A 19244-nucleotide genomic window follows, 5' to 3' on the forward strand; every position below is an offset into this window, starting at 1 on the left:
CTCATAGTCGTGAAATGAGCCTCACCAATTCAGGAAATAAGCCGTCATGCTGCTGCAGACAGTCTCTGTGTCTGAGCTGGGATATTATAATGGTTCAGGCACTCTGTGAGGGCATACCCTGGACTTCTGAAAATATAGCAGAATTAGCAAGAGTTAGTGATCATTCCCATGTTATTTGCACACTTATTTTTCCTGGAAGCAAGTAATGTGGAAATGAGCATTAAACATTTGCTATATTCTGCTATATTTTATGTCCTGTGAAAGCTCCAGTATAATGCAGAAATTAACACTTAGCGATGTAGTAATGAAAACTACAAAATAAACCACTGTGTGGATGCAGCCTTAAAGTCACCAATGGTGCAACGGTGCCACTCTGCTATCCTAACTTCACTGTGCTGTTCTAACTTTCTTTTGCACCAGCCGATGGGATTTAGTTCTGTCTCCTTCACTTGCCCTGCCTCCTAGCTGGCCTTACCCAAGGTTTAGGGTTACATTGTGAGTGAACAAGTTTTAGTTTATTTATTTGCTTGAGAATCAGCGGTTGTGTAGGGGTTAGAGTGTCGGACTGGGACCTGGGAGACAAGGGTTCGAATCCCTGCTCAGCCATGAAGCTCACTGGGTGACCTTGGGGGCTGGTCACTATGTATCTCTTAGCCTAACCTACCTCACAGGGTTGTTATGTGGATAAATTGGGGGAGAGGAGAACTATGTACGCCATCTGGAGCACCTCGTGTAGAAAAGGTGGGATACAAAGGCAAATAATGCTTGCTTGCTTGCTTGCTTACTCACTCACTTACTTCCATGCTTCCCTTTGCAGCTCTTCATCACCACAAGGCAGACTCCCCAGTGATGAGACCTGAAGGATTAATGGTAAGCTGGGGGTGGGGGGCTTAGAAAATTGTTCAGTGGAATCCTGAGTTCTGGGGGTGTTTGTAGGTATGGTGATTCCCTCTCAGCTGTGCCCTGAAGTGGTACAGTCCCAGCATGTCCACATCGGGGTTTGTGTGCAGCAATCCTTTTGAGTCCATGGGCACCACAGCCATTCAGGGAGACTCTCTCCGGGCACCATTACTGCAGTGCCACCTTCAGATGCCAGGCGAAAACATTCCTTTTTAATCAGGTCTCTGGCTTTTAATGGTCTAGGGTCTTTTAGAGTGGGTATGATTTTTCAATTTTTCTCAGTCCATTCAGACATAGTAGGAGATAAGCACACACACCCCATCACAATTTTTTAGCTGTTATGATCTTACCATTATAAACTTAAACACTATTTCCCATCCTTTCCTGGTTATGTTCTGATACAAGTGACAGAATCATGCAATAATGCCTTCATCCAAATGGGAGAGAAATATTTCCCTTCTGGTTTTAATATATGTATGTATTTGACCTTTTTTTAACAGCTGCTTTGAGTTGTCAGTGGCTTAAAAAAAGTGGTGAATAAATTTAATAATATGAAAAATGCTTTCTTCTGGCCTAATTTCAGTGGAGAGAGGGGCAGTGTTTTTTTTTGGGGGGGGAAACATGGAAGACCTTTTTGAGGCAGGTACTCCCACAGCCAGCACACTGGCAAGCCCCTTGCTGCATTACATGACATTCTTGGTGGTGTTCATAGATTCCTCGAATTGTAGAGGTGGAAGGGATTCCTATCCCCTGCAGTGCAGAAATCACAGTTATATTGTTATGCTTTGATTGATGCAGTTTGTGTTCTCTCCCTTCCCCGCTGTAGACTTGTATGTCTGATCCTGGCTGGTTCCAGAGAGATTTGCCACAGCCCGTCCTCCAATTCTCCCTCTCCTGGTTCGTGAGTCTTGCTGCGTAGATCAGCTCTAATTCCAAGATCTCATCGTTGAAGCATACCGTTCTGAATAGTTTCCTAAGAGAACAAATCCATCTTGCCATCGGTTTCCGAAAGTAGCTCCTTCTTTCCTGCTTCCTCCATGTTTCTACTGTTGCCTGTATCCAAGAACACTTGTTTGTTTCCCTTTGGGATGTTTGGGAGAAGTTGGAATGCCATGGCTGGCCAAGGAAGAGAGTTGGTGGGGGGGGGGGTGTGTGCACGCAAACAGTTTTATCCACCCTGTTCCACATCCCTTTAATGTGGCATGGTGGACCCACACCAAGATTTATGTACAGGGCTTTGGGGGAGCACCAGCTTTTAGCGCACTGGCTGTCTTAAGACAAATCACTCTGTGCATTGTGGGGGACGGGGTGTGGGGAGATGGACACTTCTTTCTAAATCCTTTTGAAGAATGCGAAGACATTTCCAAGTGGGGGTTCTCCCCCACAGCAAAGCACTGAAGAATGAACCTTTTGATTTTCTGCAGTGGAACAGAGAGCAATTTTGGTGGTTATGCTGCCTCTGCATCCTCTGCTTGGCCTCCCCAGGTGGAAAGCAGCCCTCTGCTATTGTGCACTGGAAGGAGACAGGACCATCCTGTATGGTTTTCATTCCACCCTGCAGCAGACAACGAGAGAGCCTATGATTTTTTTTGGGGGGGGAGACCCCTTCACCTCCTGCCTGAGGCACTTATACACATGGTGACTTCATCATCAACATGCTTCTCTAACTCTGGTCTACTGGGGAGGAGGTAGAGGTACTTTCAACATTTCAGCAGAGATGTTCATTTTCCTGGTTCTTGGAATGCACCATGGTTCTCCATCCTATGTCTTGTGTTTTTCAGGAGTGTGGTCAAAAGCACTCCTTTGGATTCTGTGGCTTTGAAGAACTGGCTTCCCATCACAACACACACAGGTTTCTGAGGACCAAAGCACAAAGCATCAAGGCAGACCAAGCAACACCTTTTGTTGTTGTTTGTTTGTTTAAATAATAATCCAAACTCAGTTTATATTGAATGTTAGAATCTTTACCGATTCACATGTCTCCTGTAAAAAATATATAAAAACCACTCTTTGGCTTCGCTTTCTTCCTGAAAACAAAATAAAAACACCCTGGGCATTCAAATATTGCCGACAATTCTGCCTTTTTTTCCAAACACAGACTTTCGTAGGGCTGGAAGGATCTTCAAAATGTGGTTGAAGGTCACAACAGCAAGAAAGCTGTCCGGAGGGTGGCAAAACGAGAACGGGGCCTTCTCTGCAGTGGCTCCCCATTTGTGGAATGCTCTCCCCAAGGAAGTTTGCCTGGCACCTTCATTATACACCTTTCGGCGCCAGGCAAAAACGTTCCTTTTTAACCAGGCTTTTGGTTGATTTGATTGACATCCTATGCCCTTTTAAAATGTGGTTCTTTTTTGGGGGGGGGGGTGTTATTGGGTTGTTTTTACTTTGATTATATATATTGTGGTTTTATATTTTGATTTTGTTCTGTGAATTGCCCTGAGACTTAGGGCAGTATATTAACTAGCTAACTGCTGTAAATAACTAACTGCTGGCAGAAGAAATTAAAACGCAAAGTAGAAAGGTTTCCATCCCAATCCAGTTGCTACACACAATCTCTGCATGGGTACAATTCAGCTACTTCTCCTTCATCAGCTTTACCAAAGCCTTAAACTAGTAAGAAGCAGGGAGGGGCCTTCTAAGCAACAGGAACACTTTGTATTCAAGGTAGACAGGCAGAACCTTTTACAAATGCGCCGTCCTAAATGGGAAGGGCCAACACCACAGCAGGAACCCCGTTTTAAATTCTCAAGGAACCCCGACAAACCCACCAGTAGCCCATGCTGCCAGCTAGTCAAGGAACACCGGGAACATGAGAGAATATGCTTATGGTATGCATGAAACTGGGTTTTTCGTTTTTCAAGAGAATGTAAGCAGAGCTGCTGTAGAAGTGGAAACAGGATCCAAGGATGTCCAGAGGTTTAGGGTGGGAGGGAGCCTATATCTGCCCTGCAGGGCCAACACTTAATACAGGGTATGGCCCTCCAGGCTCCAAGCAGCACTGACGTCTACAATCCTGCTTTGTAAGCAGAATGCTAAGCTCAGAGGCATAAAGAATTTTTGAGTTTGTTCCGTGTCCATACACACACATGTTTAATCAGTGGTCAAAACTAAACATGGCGATGCATGGTCATTCTGATGTTCATGCCGTCCTCCTACTCAAGACACTCAGAAGTTTCTGTCCAAGTAACAGCAAGTCTGTTAATATAATTGTAGATAGATCTAGTGAAGGTAGAAAATATCCACTCACCAGGCCCAGTGGTGGGTGAGGTTTGTGGCCCGGCACGCCACTCTGCTGGCCATTGTTCTGCCCACCCCCTTGGTCGCCACAGAGCTTTCTAGGTTCCCGGAAAGTTGTGGCCATTTTAATCCCAAGTACTTTCTCATGTGTTTTCCTTTATCTAAGGCCTGGCTCCCGGAGAGCAGGGGGACTGTGCCTGGGCACGCAATCTGCATGTCCCCCTTCTCCTGGATGGGGTAGTGTTAAGTCCTCGAGGTTGTAGTGACCAAAGAAGAAAGCATGGAGTCATTAAGCCAATTTCAGTGTTCTGAGTCCATGATTCCAATCAATCAATGGATTGTGCAGGTGTCCCATGTCCTGATCCCGTGGCAGCTAGGGGGAAATGTGGAAGATGCACCAGATAGCAGCAGTTGACACGCAACATGTGTTTATTGTATTCTAGCTCTTGTGGCCATTTTCTCCGCAAAAGGTCCGAGGGGTGGGGTGGGCGTTGAGCACCATCATGTGATGTGAAATTGGTACATTTTTCAACAGGCCTCCATTCATCATAAGCTAAAAGATGTCCAGCAATTCCACACACTATTTTTCTGAAATTTAAGGCACTTAAGGTATCTTCCACCGGTTGTGTGGGGTTGCTTTTTTTGTTTTTGTTTTGGTCTTGTAAAGTGATTAGTTGCAATGATTTTAGTGATGTTAATAAAGTTAATAAAGAAGGAAAATCCTTGTCTGTGTGTTCTGTTAAATTGCAATCATTTTTTGTTGCCAGAATTTTATATGAGCAAAATGGCCTTCCCCAACCTTGTGTCCTCCAGGTGTTGGGCTGTGACTCCCATGACCCTTGAGTGTTGGCCATGCTGGCTGGGGCTGATGGATACTAACAACATCTGGCGGGCCACCGACTCGTCATCCATTCTCTACTGAAAAGCAACCTTGATCCCAGTAACTTTTCCTTCACCCCTGAGAGTATGTTTTGCACTGCCTCCTAAAATCTCTACCTGGCATGACTGTCTATGATCAGTACCATCCACATGTTTCCTGGCCATCAGCAGTGATGATTCCAGAGCCTTGAGTTCCAGCTCTAAGTTGTGGTACACATTCTCAAGCAAATAATTGCTCTTCCTAATTGCTTGTTCATGTGTTCTTATTCCCTTTAAATGGGAATGCAAATATTTTGTCTTTGGCTGTCACATGGTCAAAACAACAACAGCAGCACATTAGCTGGTTGATCACATGAGTTTTAATTGATCTGTCACAGAATTGTGGAGTTGGGGGTCATCCAGGCCAAATCCCCACAATGCAGGAATCGCAGCTGAAGAATCAAGAGTTGATTAAATTGGTATACAGTTGAATAAAAGCATGGCTTTGACATGGGAGATTACAATTCGCAACTGGTACATGTCTAATTATTTTTCAGATCCATAAACTGTTTCACAACCAGAGGCAAAGCAGTGTACACAGTAAGATAAAATACAAAGCTATATTCCCAATAAGCAAAAAACAACAAAAGCTTTTCCACCATTATGCAGTAAAATTCCAAATGAAATGACTGGGTCACGCTTCAAGGAAAGCCTTTCTTAATACAACAATGATGTTCAATAACGGGTTAGCAAACTTTTTCAGCAGGGGGCTAGTCCACTCAGATCTTGTGGGGGCTGGACTATATTTTGCAGGCTGGAAATGAATTAATTCCTATGCCCCACAAATAACCCAGAGATGCATTTTAAATAAAAAGACACATTCTACTCCTGTAAAAACACCAGGCAGGCCCCACAAATAACCCAGAGATGCATTTTAAATAAAAAGACACATTCTACTCATGTAAAAACACACTGATTCCCGGATCATCTGCGGGCCGGATTGAGTAGGCTGGACTGGATCCGGCCCCTTGGCCTTAGTTTGCCTACCCATGTTCAATAACATTATTTCCAAACCACCCACCCCTTTGTGCAGTGCAGAAAAAGTGTTAAAGAATAGTACAATGAAACCAAGGTTTAAAAGTGATGCCACGCAGTAGTAATAAAATGGATCATTCCACGGTATCCCATGAGCATATGCACATATTGAACATGCAGGCCATTTTCAATATGTGCATATTCTATCAAACGAAAACATTTTGTATAGAAAGCTGTGTTTCTTTTTCCAGTACAATGTTCTCTTTAGGACACGTTAACTTATCCATAAGAATTATGTCCCATATCTATTGCATCCATGCTTCAAAAACGTTTGTATTATGTGTTCTCCAGTAGCTGGCTATAATAAATTCAGCAGCTGTTAACTGGAGAGCAATAATATATTTCCTACACAAACAGTTTGCCTAACAATAACCGCACTTCATCCAGCCCTCATTTTACCGGCTTCTTTGCAAGAATATCCGGGGGGAGTTTGTCAAAATGGGTAAAATAAAATGGATGAACGTTATTCAATGATGCTGGCTCATCAAACTCAGTCATTTACAACTCTGCCTCCTGCTGCTTGCCTCCTTGCTTCTTAGCGCGCGTGCGCGCGTGCGCGCACACACACACACACTCTCACGGTAATCCCACTTTGGGAACCGCTGGTTTGCATGACACTCCAATTCTTTGGAAAGCAAAGTTATCAATACAAAACTGATACACAACTTTATCCTTCCTTTCTATCATATTCTAAGGAGGCAGTTGAAATTCTAATTCAGTATGGGCACTGTGACTGGATAGATGTGGAATAATGTGATGTAGTCTGTGCAAGACATAGAGGTTTTTGATCAGTAACAATCATTCCGCTTCTATTTAATCTGAATTGGCTCCTGGTGTGTTTCTCTTAGCTGAACTGGAAATGCTGGCTTATCTTACTTTGTTGGTTTTAAAATAAGGATCAGTTATACGTAAAACAAACAGATTTTTTTGTAAAAAAAAAAAAAGCTTTAGAATTCCAGTTTAATAGGATTTTTGATTATAACTACACAGATTTGACTTTCAGAGTAAAAATTCAAGACATTGGCAGAATAGATCCAGCTTGGGAGGTCCAGAAGCTGTCAAAGAACCAGGCTAGTGAAATGCAGTATGGCATAGAGGTTAGAAAATCAGACTAGGATCTGAGCTAAAGAACGTAGCTAAATGTTTTATTGCAAAATATATGTGATTTGTTAAATAAAAAAATGCAGATTGATGCAAAGATAAAAAAGACTTGTGAATTAAAATATGCAAAATGGACACAGGTCAGAAACAGACGGCTCTGTTCCTTCCTAGATGCTGATTTATTTTAATCTAAAAGGAACTCACAGATAATTTTCTCCCCACCCCCCTGGCCAATTCCACCTCTTTCATTGGTATTTGAATAAAGAGCTTTGGCAGATAGCTAGAGAGAAAGTTGAAAGAGCAGACAGAAGTATCTGCCACTAACAGTGGCACTTAAGTGCATAGTTGAACTATGGAACCCACTCCCACAAGAAGCAGTGAGGCCCACCAACCTGGATGGCTTTAAAAGAAGATATGGACAAATTCATGGAGGAGAGTAAGGTTACTGTTCTGCCTCCATTGCTGAGGCAGGAATGCTTCTGAATACCAGCTGCTGGAAATCACAGAAGGAGAGAGTTGTTCTTGTGTTTGAATCCTGCGTTTGGGCTTTCCTTTGGGGGCATCTGGTCAGCCACTGGGAGAACAGGATGCTGGACTTGATGGGCCATTGGCCTCTGATCCAGCAGAGCTCTTCTTATGTACTTCAGGAGAGCTGGAGCTGTGGAATTTTAAAAAAGCTAACTTGGGTCATGATTTGCAGCGTTTTGAAACAAGCCTTCCCCTCTTGGGCTGTTTAACACATGGCACCTGTCAATTTTTTATTTTTATTTTATTTTTAAAGAGAGCTCCAAGCGTTTCTTCCTTGCACAGCCATAAACCTGCCTCTTGAGAGCTGGTGTAGCAGGCTTTGACTGTCGTTCCTTGCACTTAAAACAGATGAAGACAAATCCTTGTAGAGATGGACCTGGCTCATGCCAAAGGTGGGGGGACCCCCCTTCCCTCCCCCCCCCAGCCCTGTCTATGTTTTTTGCCACCACATTCATGTACAGACTATCTGGCTTATAGTAGGTGCAGAGTTGGATTCTTAACAATGTTTGTATGTAGAGCTCGTGTGTGGTGCAGTGCTGAGCATGCTGGAACTAAGACCTGGGAGAGACCAGGGTTCAAATCCCCACTCAGCCATGAAACTCACTGGGTGTAGCCCTGGGCCAGTCACTGCCTCTATCAGCCTAACCTACCTCTCAGGGATGTGGTGAGGATAAAATGGGAGAACCATGTACGGCACCTTGAGCTCCTTGGAGAAAAAGATGGTATATACCATGGGTAGGCAAACTAAGGCCCAGGGGGCCGGATCCAGCCCAATCGCCTCCTAAATCCGGCCCACATACAGTCCAGGAATCAGTGTGTTTTTACATGAGTAGAATGTTTCCTTTTATTTAAAATGCATCTCTGGGTTATTTGTGGGGCATAGGAATTAGTTCATTCCCCTCCCTCCAAAATATAGTCCTGCCCACCACAAGGTCTGAGGGACAGTGGACTGGCCCCCTGCTGAAAAAGTTTGCTGACCCCTGTGATATACAAATGCAACAAGTAAATAAATAACAAGAATCCTCTCCTTACTTGAGCTGAAGGCATTTCCCTGGTCACACTGGTTTCACTTTATAAAAATATATGCAGCAGCTGCTTTATTTTAAAAGGCAAGATGCAGCTTTTTGTTTTCTTTTTCTAAGCATTTACATGCACAGAATGATTTGGGGCTTTAAGGGAGTCCTTGATCTGACTCAAGACACGTTGGAAGCAATGCAGTCAAACCTGGGCATGTGAAAACTGTCATCTGAATTGCCCCCGTTTGCGTCTTAATTCGGACTGCATGTGGGGTTGGTGTACACCCTTAACAAATACTCTGATGATGCATGTAATCCCATTTCCGGTTGAGGAAGTTGCGGATGTTTAGCCTGGTTAAGAGGCAGCTGAGAGGACATATGATACCCACCATCAAATATCTAAAGGGCTGCCCTATGGAAAATGGAGCAAACTTGTTTTCTGCTGCTCCAGAATGCAGGACCTGAACCAATGGATTGAAATTGTAGGGAAGGATATTCTGACTAAACTTTGTGAAGAACTTTCTGGAAGAGCTTTTTGACCGTGAAGTTTACAGCATGTTATTCTTTGAAGAAGAATTATTTGGAAATGATTTACAGATGGTATTTAACTCCAAGTAGACTTGCTAAGATGTATAAGACTGAATCAGATAAGTGTTGGAGATGCAATGAGGTTTAAAGTATGTTCTTTCATATGTGGTGGACCTGTAAAAGGGTGAAAGAATAATACTTTGGAAGTCGAATGGAATCCATTCTGGAAGTCTGTTCAACTTCCAAAACGTTCGGAAACCAAAGCTTCTGCAGCTAGTTGGAAACTGTGGAATGTTTGAGTTTCAAAAGAAAGTTCGCAAACTGGAACAATCACTTCCAGGTTTGTGGTGTTTGGGAGCCAAAATGTCTGGGTACCAAGGTGTTCAGGATCCAAGGTACAACTGTATTGGGAAATTGTTTATAATGAATTGAAAAATATGTTAGAAGTACTTTTCCAAACAGAATCCTTTTTGTTGTGGATAATTCAGATGGAAATTCCTAGGTGTCAAAAAAGGCTATTTATGTATGCCACTAGTGCGGCCCGTGTTTTGTTAGCCCCAAAATGGAAAACAAGCGAGGCCCCAACTAAAGAAGAATGGCAGCTTAAACTAATGGAATATCTGCAGCTTGCAGACCTAACATATAGAATAAGAGAACAAGAACAACATACATTTAAAGAAGATTGGAAAATGTTTATTGAATATATGGGGGGAAACTGTGTACACTTGAAAAGGCTGGCAGCATTAAGAAAAATTCAGCAATGTAAACAAGTTATTATAGATGTATTAATGGAATACTGAATGGTTTACTTTATTTAAAATATGCAGGGATTTATGATATGCAAATTGAACCATGGAAAGAGAAGAAGGGAAGTCATTGACATTTTAAGGTTGTTTAATGAATATTTTAAATTGTAAAATGAAAAACTTAATAAAAATTATACACACATACACAAAAGACAGTGAAATGGACTCCCTTGGGAGGTGGTGGACTCTCCCTCCTTGGAGGTTTCTAAGCAGAGACTGGATGACCATCTGTCAGGGATACTTAGCTGCGATCAGATGAGCCAACTCCTTGAGGCTGAGGCCCCCCAATAAAATATTTGAGGGGACTGGACCCTCCCCCCAAGTTGATGAGCACTGCCATTCAGTTAGTGTGTATGTGCCATGTCATGTGATCCATTATGTGGGGCAGGGTTTACTTGGGCCCCATAATATTTTATTCAGGTTGGCACCACTGGCTGCAATTCCTCCATTGCAGGGGGTTGGATTAGATAATCCTTGGGGATCCCATCCAACTCTACAATTCTAAGATCCTACAAAATATCCATAAGCATTTTAGTATGCATTTCTCCTAAGGTGCACATTTTCTACACACAATTTCCCTTGATAAAACGCATTTACTGTTGCTCTCGCTCTCACATAGGGAGTTTTAATTTTTTTGGGGGGGGGATTTTCCGTTTTACAGACTATAATAACAACAACAAAGGAAAAAAATGCAAACATCATATCCCCTTTGACTTCCCTCCCTTTTGTGGATCCTTATATTTTAATTTTCATTTTGCATCTCATCACTAACTCCAATTAGTATAAATCCTTAATCAATCCATAGTTAAAATTTTTACTACAAGTTTTCTGTCAAACCTACCAACAATTACAATAGTTTTTTGAATACATTGTATACTTCTCCCATTCCTTATTAAAGTTTGAATCTTCCTGGTTCCTAATTTCTTCCTGTAAATTTTGCCAATTCAGCATAGTTCATTAGTTTTATCTGCTACTCTTCCTTGGTCAGAACTGTTATTTTCTTTGCATCTTTGGGCCAACAATATTTGGGCAGCTCATAGATGAGAGCTTTATGTGTTCTGTCCCTGAATATAGGCATCTTTGTATGCTGGTTTCAGTCTGATACCCACTTTGCAAAAGGCAGAAAAGAGTGATGGCTGAAGGACATCTGTGTTTTAGACAGCACACATTAGGAAGGTTCGCTTTATAAAGGCATTTCCCCATCTCCATCTCACTCACCCCTGCAGAGGAAGGTTAGGCCCAGACTGCCTGTCGCCAGAGAGTTTTCTGCCTGCTCTTTGGCCGACCTGCTGAAGATTTACAGCAGTGGCTAAAGCCAACAGTTCCATCCTCCAAGCCCGAGGCCTGCAGTCTGTGTAAAGAGAGCCATCTGCCTTGGCCTTCCTCTCCAGAAGGAGAAACCGCCCGACAGCCAGAGAATCTGCCTATGAGAGGCAAACCACTTTGCAAATGTGGATGACAAAGTGGCTTTGATCTGCCTCTCCCCAGCTGACTGTATCATGAGCAAATGGGGCTGGGTTTTTTTCTTTCTTTCTAAGGACTCCGAAGTGTCCAAGAGGCCTTGAGTGCAGCTCATTATGTGCTATGTTAAAAGTTAGCATGGGATCCTGCAGCGTGTTTACAAATGAGTTGGTTCTCTCCACCCTACTTGACAAAAACAAGTCTTAGCTCAGGCTGAGCATAAGCAGTCTCTCCAAATCCTGCACCTTATATGCGAGGAGGGGAAAGGGGGCATTTTGCTGAATTGCCTACAGTGGGAAAGGGTTCAATTCTCCACAATTTGGGAGGGGGGGAAAAAACCCCTCATAATTTATTTGACTCAGACAATGCAAAATGAATCTCTAGTGTTGATTCATTGCTTCTCTTCATCCACCAGCTTGAACCAAGAGAGGATGGCTGGAGGATCAAGCCCGTTGCTTCCTTCAGTGGTATTACACTAATATTCTAGTAGTGCAATGATGCTTCGGAATACCAGTTGCTGGAAGCCACAGGAGTGGAGAGGGCTCTTGTGCTCGGATCCTACTTGTGGGCTTCCCTTTGGGGCATCTGACTGACCACTGTGAGAAACAATGCTGGACTAGATGGGCCAGTGACCTGATCCAATTGCAAACTTGACTTACGTTCTTATTTCCTCCTATAGTCTGAAGTTATATATCTTCTGCTGTTTAGTACTCAAGCTGATGCAATCCTACATTGCCATTGGCTCCCTGAGTTTCATTTAGGACAGAAGAAATTATGGAGTTTTTTGTTTTTGAGATTGGGGAAGTTTCTTGTACAAAGAAAAGCAAGCAATAAAAAAAGAGAGGCAAAGTTGTCTGAGATAATTTAGCTTAAATTGTTGGGCTTTTTAAAAGAGTGCTTGATCATCATGGGAAAAACATTTTTATGCACAGAAAACTTTAGGGAGGGCATCGTTGTAAATAACAATTAATGCTAATAGATTCTGCTGGGCTGCTCTTGAGTATTAAAGGCAGGAAGAGAAATTTACGAGCTTATTTTTAATTCATTTGCAGCTGGCAATGTTGCAAGTTGTGGTAGGGAGATGATGCCACTTTTAAAACAGTTGGTGAGTGAAAAATTGGGACATAGCTTCTACTTCAAAAGAGATACTTAGCGGAATTTGGGGAAGAGAGAATACACTAGTGAGAGCTGCTTACACTTAACAATCAGTTATCGGCAGAGAAGAATTATGGAAAATATCACACAATATGACTAAGAATGACTTATAGATAGCACAGTTTATTGTGCAACCTAATTATAATGCATATTCTTATGTTTAACTAGTGTTCATAATGAACTTACTCAGTTTATACCCCTCAACTGCCCCAATTTAAGCGGGACATCCTGAAATTACTGAAGCCATCCCAACTACTGACTGGATTCTGCAATGTCCTGCTCTTTGGTCTGGTGCTCTGGCAGGTGTCAGCTGGCTCATGCCAGAACACTAGACCAAAATACTCTCTTTTTTTGTCTCATGCTCTTATGTGAATCAGCTGGCTTAGGCCAGAGTGCCAAATCGGGTCCTCCCTTAAAGAGGACACGTATTGCGGTGAGACCTGGACAACTGGCACCCCGTGTTGTGGGTGGGTACGTTTGGACAGCCACAACACCCGAATGGTAGGTCCCTCAAAGCTGTGTGCAACCTGGCCAATGGGACGCAGTCTAAACGGTTCGATGGACCTATTTATGCTCACGCACATGACCCAGAGCTCCCTCTTTCAGCGCTTGAATTCGGAACATCAACATTGTGTCCTCTGCAAACCGAGAGAGGGAGAGAGAGAGCGATTTACCTTCGATGGATCATCCTGGTGATATCTTTTCGTTATCCTTTCTTTTACCCTCTTTCCCCCCCTCACTTTAATTTCAGGTTAATCCTCCCCATCCCTGCCCTTCCCTGACTAAGAGGGGCCTTTGCCCCCATGGGGCCTCGGCCCCTTAGTGCCCTTTCGGAGCTTTTCACTCTTTTAATTTTCCTGGATTTTTCCCTTTTGCGGGGCTTGCTGCGGATTCCGATTTTATATATGTGGCTTCGTGCAGCGTTTGCTGATCCCTCATGAGCTGGCTGATCCGGGGGCTCCCGGAGTGCGGCGTTGCCGTGGCCTGAGAAAACCTCTGCTCAGCGGTTCGTCTTATTAATCTTGGCGCTTTGGCTGTTGGCACTTTTGCCTGTGGAGTTTCCTCCATTTTCCTGGGTTCTCCGAGCAGCAATTTTGAGCAGTTATAGCTGCGTCTTTCATTTAAAGAGCCTTGAACTGAGTTTAGTGGGGGTGAAAATATTTTGAGTTCTACTGCTTGTTTTGTTCGCTGTTCCGGCTTCTGAGAGTTCCCCCTCTGTGACCCTGGTGAACTCTGCACCCCCCTCCCACTTTTAAGGCTGGTTGGGGAAACTGCTGGGGCCGGCGGCCATTTTCTCCAGCTTAATTTGGCGGGAGTGCCATTTGCACTGGTGATAGTGCAATTTCTGGTGGGAGCACGATCTTGTTTTGGTGGGAGCGCCATCTTAATGGGTTAAGCCTTAATTATTTATTTTGTATTGTGGGAGAGCTTATCGAGATGCCTGTTAAAAGGAATCCTAGTCCTGCTCACCCTTCAAAAAGGGTAATTAGAGGCCTGCCTCAGTCGCAGTGTTCAGTGCAAGCCCCAGTAGTTCCTCAGCAAACACTGGGTTGTATTGTTGCCAATATTGGCTCAGACCCTGCGGCCTTGACAAGGTTGAATTCACAGCTTGAGTCATTGGCTCAGCAGTTTGGGAGGCAGCCTGATGCCCAACCTGGCCCCTCCTCTTCTTCTACTGTTTGTGAAGCCCATAGTCCCTTCTGATGCAAGTGAAGGGAGTGAGGCTTTTGATTCTTCTGGGGCTTTGTTTTCCCAGCTGCAGTTTTCCAGGATTCCAGTCCCAACTAGTCCCAGGGGTCGACCCAGGAGAATGGGTGGCACGGTTCAGCAGGCCTTTCAGCCCAGGCTGCCACGTTTGCAGTTGGCACCCCCGGGTTCTGGGAGTTCAGGGCTTCCAGCAGCGCAGCTTATGGGGAGAGGAACTTCTTCTCAGCCTAGCACCTCACATGTTTTTAGTTCTGTTCAGGTGCAGTCGGTCCATCCCAGGGAGATGTTCAGCATCCACTCTTCTGAGGAGGATCTTCCGGGGCCCAGGGTCCCTTCATCCGGTGGCAAGCGGCAGAAGAGTCGTCGCTCCAAGCGCAGGGCCAAGAGGCGGAAGGATGGCGATACCTCCTCTTCTACAGGTATGTCTTCTGAGACATCTGAGGATGAGTCAGATGTGACCCTGAGTCCTTATTGGGACCACGGCGAAGGGGCTTCAGACCTTCCCAGGTGGGCTTGGCAGCGCAGAGGGAGGGCATCGTTGTAAATAACAATTAATGCTAATAGATTCTGCCAGGCTGCTCTTGAGCATTAAAGGCAGGAAGAGAAACTTACGAGCTTATTTCTAATTCATTTGCAGTTGGCAATGTTACAAGTTGTGGTAGGGAGATGAAGCCAATGGTGTGGGCGAAGGTGTCTGCGGAAGGCACGCCTGTGGCAATGGTGGTGCAGCTGGGCAAGAACGATTTGCCGGAAGCTCCCAGCTTGAGCCTGCAGACCCGCATGCAGGAGGACTTGAAAGAGTTGAAGGCAGTTATTCCTGGACTCTAGATATTTTGGTCGCAGCTGTTGCAGCGACGTGAGTGGCGAGGAAGCCGATGCCCAGCTGCCACCAAGAGGGCCAGGAGGCACGTGCAGAGTGCAGTGGCCAAGAAGGTTCTGGCCTTGGGCAGGATGGTGATCCATCACCCGGGCATTACCTTCCATGTTGCGTCACTTTACAGGCTTGATGGTCTTCATCTGTCTGTGATTGGGATTGATTTATGGCTGACCTCCGTGTCAGCGGGGTTAAGGGATTGGTTACAGGTCTGAGTGGCTGCCGGCAAGCGCAGGGCTTGTGTGGCAGATAGGCTCTGGTTCTGGTGATAGGAATGGGAGAACGCTCTTGCCATCCCTATGTGAAGGTTATTCCATTAAAGGAATCCAGGGACTCAACTGGTTTGGTCAACCCCTGTGATGGGGTTGTGCCCATGCCTGAGTCTAGGGGGACATTTGGGTGGTGTAGATAGCCCATGCCCAGCTTTCCGCTTATCCAGGTGTTCACCCTAGGCTGACCTATGCTGGTGCCCTGGGTCAACGCTACCTGCATAGCAGGGAGCTAGTCAAACCAGAGCCTATGCAACCAGTCACTTTCTGTAATCAATAAAGCTGTGGCCTAAATTCCGCCAAAAACCAAAACCAAAATTTGAGTCTCGTGTGAATTTATTTAGGGGGGAGGTTTCTGGGTCTGAACATGCAAAACCAAAAGACACTCAATTTTTGGTTTTGCACTCTGGTGCGTGTCAAATGGCTCCTGCGAGAGCCCGGGACCAAAAAAGTGTCCCCCAATTTTGATCAGTTGGATGCTGATCAATTAATTAACACTTAATTATTTTTAAAAAATCAATGAACTAAACCTGAAAGGAGTTCCCATAATTGCCAGGTGAGATGAAGATGAGTTAAGATCACTGAAAGGTTCAGGACAAATAAAAAGAAAGTTTTTAATTCAGGGTATAGTTAAACTATGGAACTCGCTGCCACAGGAGGCAGTGATGGCCACCAACTTGGATAGATTTAAGAAAGGATTGGACAAATTCATGGAGGAGAATGATATTGATGACTGCTAGCCATGCCTCTACTCTGCCTCTACAGTCAGTGCAGCCATGACTCTGAATATCATTTGTGGAAAGTGCTGCTCTAGTGCCCAAATCCTGCTTGAAGGTTTCCCACAGAGGCATCTGGTTGGTCACTGTGAGAAGAGGATGCTGCTCCACTGACCTGATCCAAAAGGCTCTTCTCATGCTCTTATACAAGCTGCAGACTTCCTTCTCACCTGTCACAGAAACTGCTGTCTTTGCCCCACCACACACTAGAAATTTTTTGGAAGCAAACACTTTCTGCATGCTGCATGACAGTTTGTACAAATGAGGCAAATATATGGAGACTGACTTTGAGATCTTTGTGGTGAAACGGCAATTTGTTGTTCTCTAGTAAAGCAAATTGCAGCTCAGTGACTACCTCATCATGTCAGCTGTCTTCATGCAAATAAAGCACAGTGAAAAATGAGCAGTGTCCTGAAAGGCTGGGTTACAGCAGTGGCTGCAAGGAATTCTGTTAAATGGTTGTTGTTTTTCTTAGCGTTCAGCTGCACAGATGAGTTTGCTAAATGAGAGTTGTCTCCTGGCAAGTGTGTGAAATGGAGAAAGGAAACAGAGAAAAACAAAACAGTTTTGCTTTGAGAAAGATCACCTTAAACAAGCAGGAACTTTGAGAAACACCATGCTAAATATATGAGGCCTTGGTGTGTCCTTGTTTCCTATAATTACAACAAATGTTGTGTTGCTTTGCTGTCCAGCATCTGCCACATATGTCCTGTCTCCTTCTCCTTCTCCTTCTCCTTCTCCTTCTCCTTCTTCTTCTTCTTGGGAGAATGTGCATTAATCCTAAACTTGATGAATGAGAGCCACTAGATTCCCTCCCAGTAAAGAAAGTGGAAAGTTGAGGGGGACAGCATCTTTAAGGATTTTGCACAAGGAATCAAAGTCTCAACACTTTTTCCAAGTAGATCCATTAATCTTGCATTATGGAAGTTATTGGCATTGTACATTTGGAAAAAAAAACAGAGAGAGAAGGGAGGAATATTTGGTTGTCTCATTGCTTTGGGCCAAGGAGGGACCCCAGAAGAGAAACACAGCAGATAAAGTTAGCTTCTTTCTTTTCATAAGAACATAAAATGAGGCTGTGGGATCAGGCCAATGGCCCATCGTGTTCCCTCAGTGGCCAACCAGATGCCTGTGAGAAAACCACAAGCAGAATCTGAACACAAGAGCCCTCTCCTCTCCAAGAGTTTCCAGCAACTGGTATTCAGAAGCATTCCTGCCTACAACAGTGAAGGCAGAGCACAGCCATCCTGGCTGTCAGCCATTAATATTCTTGTTCATGACCTTAATGGAGGCAGCCCCCACTATAGTGGGGGATCATCAGGGGATGGAAAACAAGGATGACAGAAGGTAAATCATCCTTGCAAATTCTCCCCAGGGACGGGGGGAATGGGATTCACTTGCAGCTCGTCTTGGTACCTGGCTTTCACTCTGACATGGAATATGGGAGGCAGGGAGGCGTTAAGTGCAAAAGCACTTCACCTGGTGAAAATCCTATGCTGCCATTAAGAAGCAGAGGCTCTCCATTTAATTGGATCTTTAATTGGCTTTAAAGTACCAGCACGTGATGGAAAGGGTTTGCAACAACATACAGTCACAGCTCAGAAGCTGAACAGAATCCATTCCAGAAGTCCATTGGACTTCCAAAAAGTTTGGAAACCAAAGCGCAGCTTCTGATTGGCTTCAGGAAGCTCCTGCAGCCAATCAGAAGCTGCGGAAGCCCTGTCGGATGTTCAGCTTCCAAAAATAGTTCCCAAACCGGAACAGTCACTTCTGGGTTTGCAGCGTTCAGAAGCCCAAACATTTAAGAACTAAGCTGTTTGAAAACCAAGGTACGAATGTACTGTCAAATATACCAGCTACAAGGATCAAAGGTTTGAATTGAGATAAGATTTTCTTCGGTGTGAGAGTCGATTAGGGAGAGGGAAGCCCATGGTTTATTCTTAGTTTCTGTTAAATATTTATGAGTCAGCAACCCTCTTCAGAATATAAGATAAAAAGATATTTACAAGTGAGGAAGGGACGGTGGAGTAATATTGATATTAACTAGCAAAAATGGAAACGGTGTGTGATCTGAAATGAAGAAAGGAGGGGGAGGAGAAGCTCAAGTATGACTGTGTTGGAAAGACAGAGTAATTCCCCTCAACTCCATTTAAAAACAACAGACAAGGAAAAAGAGACTGAGATTTGTGTGTGCTACTGATGGGTTGTAATCTAAGATAATGTTTACAGTGGTAACTCGGCTTACATACGCTTCAGGTTACATACGCTTCAGGTTACAGACTCCACTAACCCAAAAATAGTACCTCGGGTTAAGAACTTTGCTTCAGGATGAGAACAGAAATCATGCTGTGGTGGCACGGCGGCAGCAGGAGGCCCCATTAGCTAAAGTGGTGCTTCTGAACAGTTTCAGGTTAAGAACGGACCTCCGAAACGAATTAAGTACGTAACCTGAGGTACCACTGTAATTGGGCCATTAATCTCTTGCTGGAAGGAAAATAATTTGCGGGCTGTGATAAGAATGCTGCAGAGATTCCGGGAGCTGGAAAACAGTATTAAATCTTCAGAGCATTTGAAAACTGCCCACCTTTTCCTAGGCTGAGAGAAAAATGGCAAAGATCTGTGACATGTTTTACTGGTGAGACAGAATGGTTTCTAGCAGACTGTTGCCTGTTCCAAGATGTCAAAACAAGGGACGGAGAGGTAAGACCTCTGAGAAACTTTGAGAGTCAGTTCTGCCCCAAGCCATGATGGGAGAAAACAACAGCTGGGAAGTGAAAGAGACAACACCATATATGGACAGAAGGAATCTCCATGGTTATAACAGTTTTCACACGCAGGGCAGAATAAAGAAAATAGTTTGAGTTCCTCACTTGAAGCTTTATACATTTATATATTGTAGCATCACAAATGGAAATAACTAACTATGTAGCTGT

The 19244-nt window shown here is 44.1% G+C and overlaps 2 protein-coding genes across 8 annotated transcripts in view; both read left to right on the forward strand.

The window, feature by feature from the left end:
- Window positions 1–4857, forward strand: part of OPHN1 (oligophrenin 1) — a 125733-nt gene extending 120876 nt beyond the window's left edge. For all 3 annotated transcript variants that reach the window (XM_081847003.1, XM_081847004.1, XM_081847002.1), the window contains 2 exons: window positions 818–870; window positions 1727–4857. In XM_081847003.1, coding sequence (XP_081703129.1) covers window positions 818–860 — 43 coding nt within the window. In that variant the 3' untranslated portion in view covers window positions 861–870; window positions 1727–4857. The remainder of the gene's footprint in view (window positions 1–817; window positions 871–1726) is intronic.
- A 6776-nt stretch (window positions 4858–11633) lies between these two features.
- LOC309333578 (uncharacterized protein) lies at window positions 11634–18697 on the forward strand. Of its 5 annotated transcripts, none has more exons than XM_081847296.1 (3): window positions 11634–13186; window positions 14642–14811; window positions 15030–18697. In XM_081847296.1, exons 1-3 carry the CDS (start codon window positions 12957–12959, stop codon window positions 15218–15220), a joined length of 591 nt encoding a protein of 196 aa, XP_081703422.1. In that variant the 5' UTR covers window positions 11634–12956; the 3' UTR covers window positions 15221–18697. The 5 variants fall into 5 exon arrangements, 3 of the variants coding, with proteins under 3 accessions (XP_081703422.1, XP_081703424.1, XP_081703423.1); XM_081847298.1 differs by having other exon boundaries at window positions 11638–13186; window positions 14652–14811; XR_014152547.1 differs by lacking the exon at window positions 11634–13186 and adding an exon at window positions 13909–14403 and having other exon boundaries at window positions 14652–14811.
- The last annotated feature ends 547 nt before the right edge of the window (window positions 18698–19244 follow it).

This window comes from Podarcis erhardii (assembly GCF_964252035.2).
Source record: "Podarcis erhardii genome assembly, chromosome: Z".
Lineage (NCBI taxonomy): Eukaryota > Metazoa > Chordata > Lepidosauria > Squamata > Lacertidae > Podarcis > Podarcis erhardii.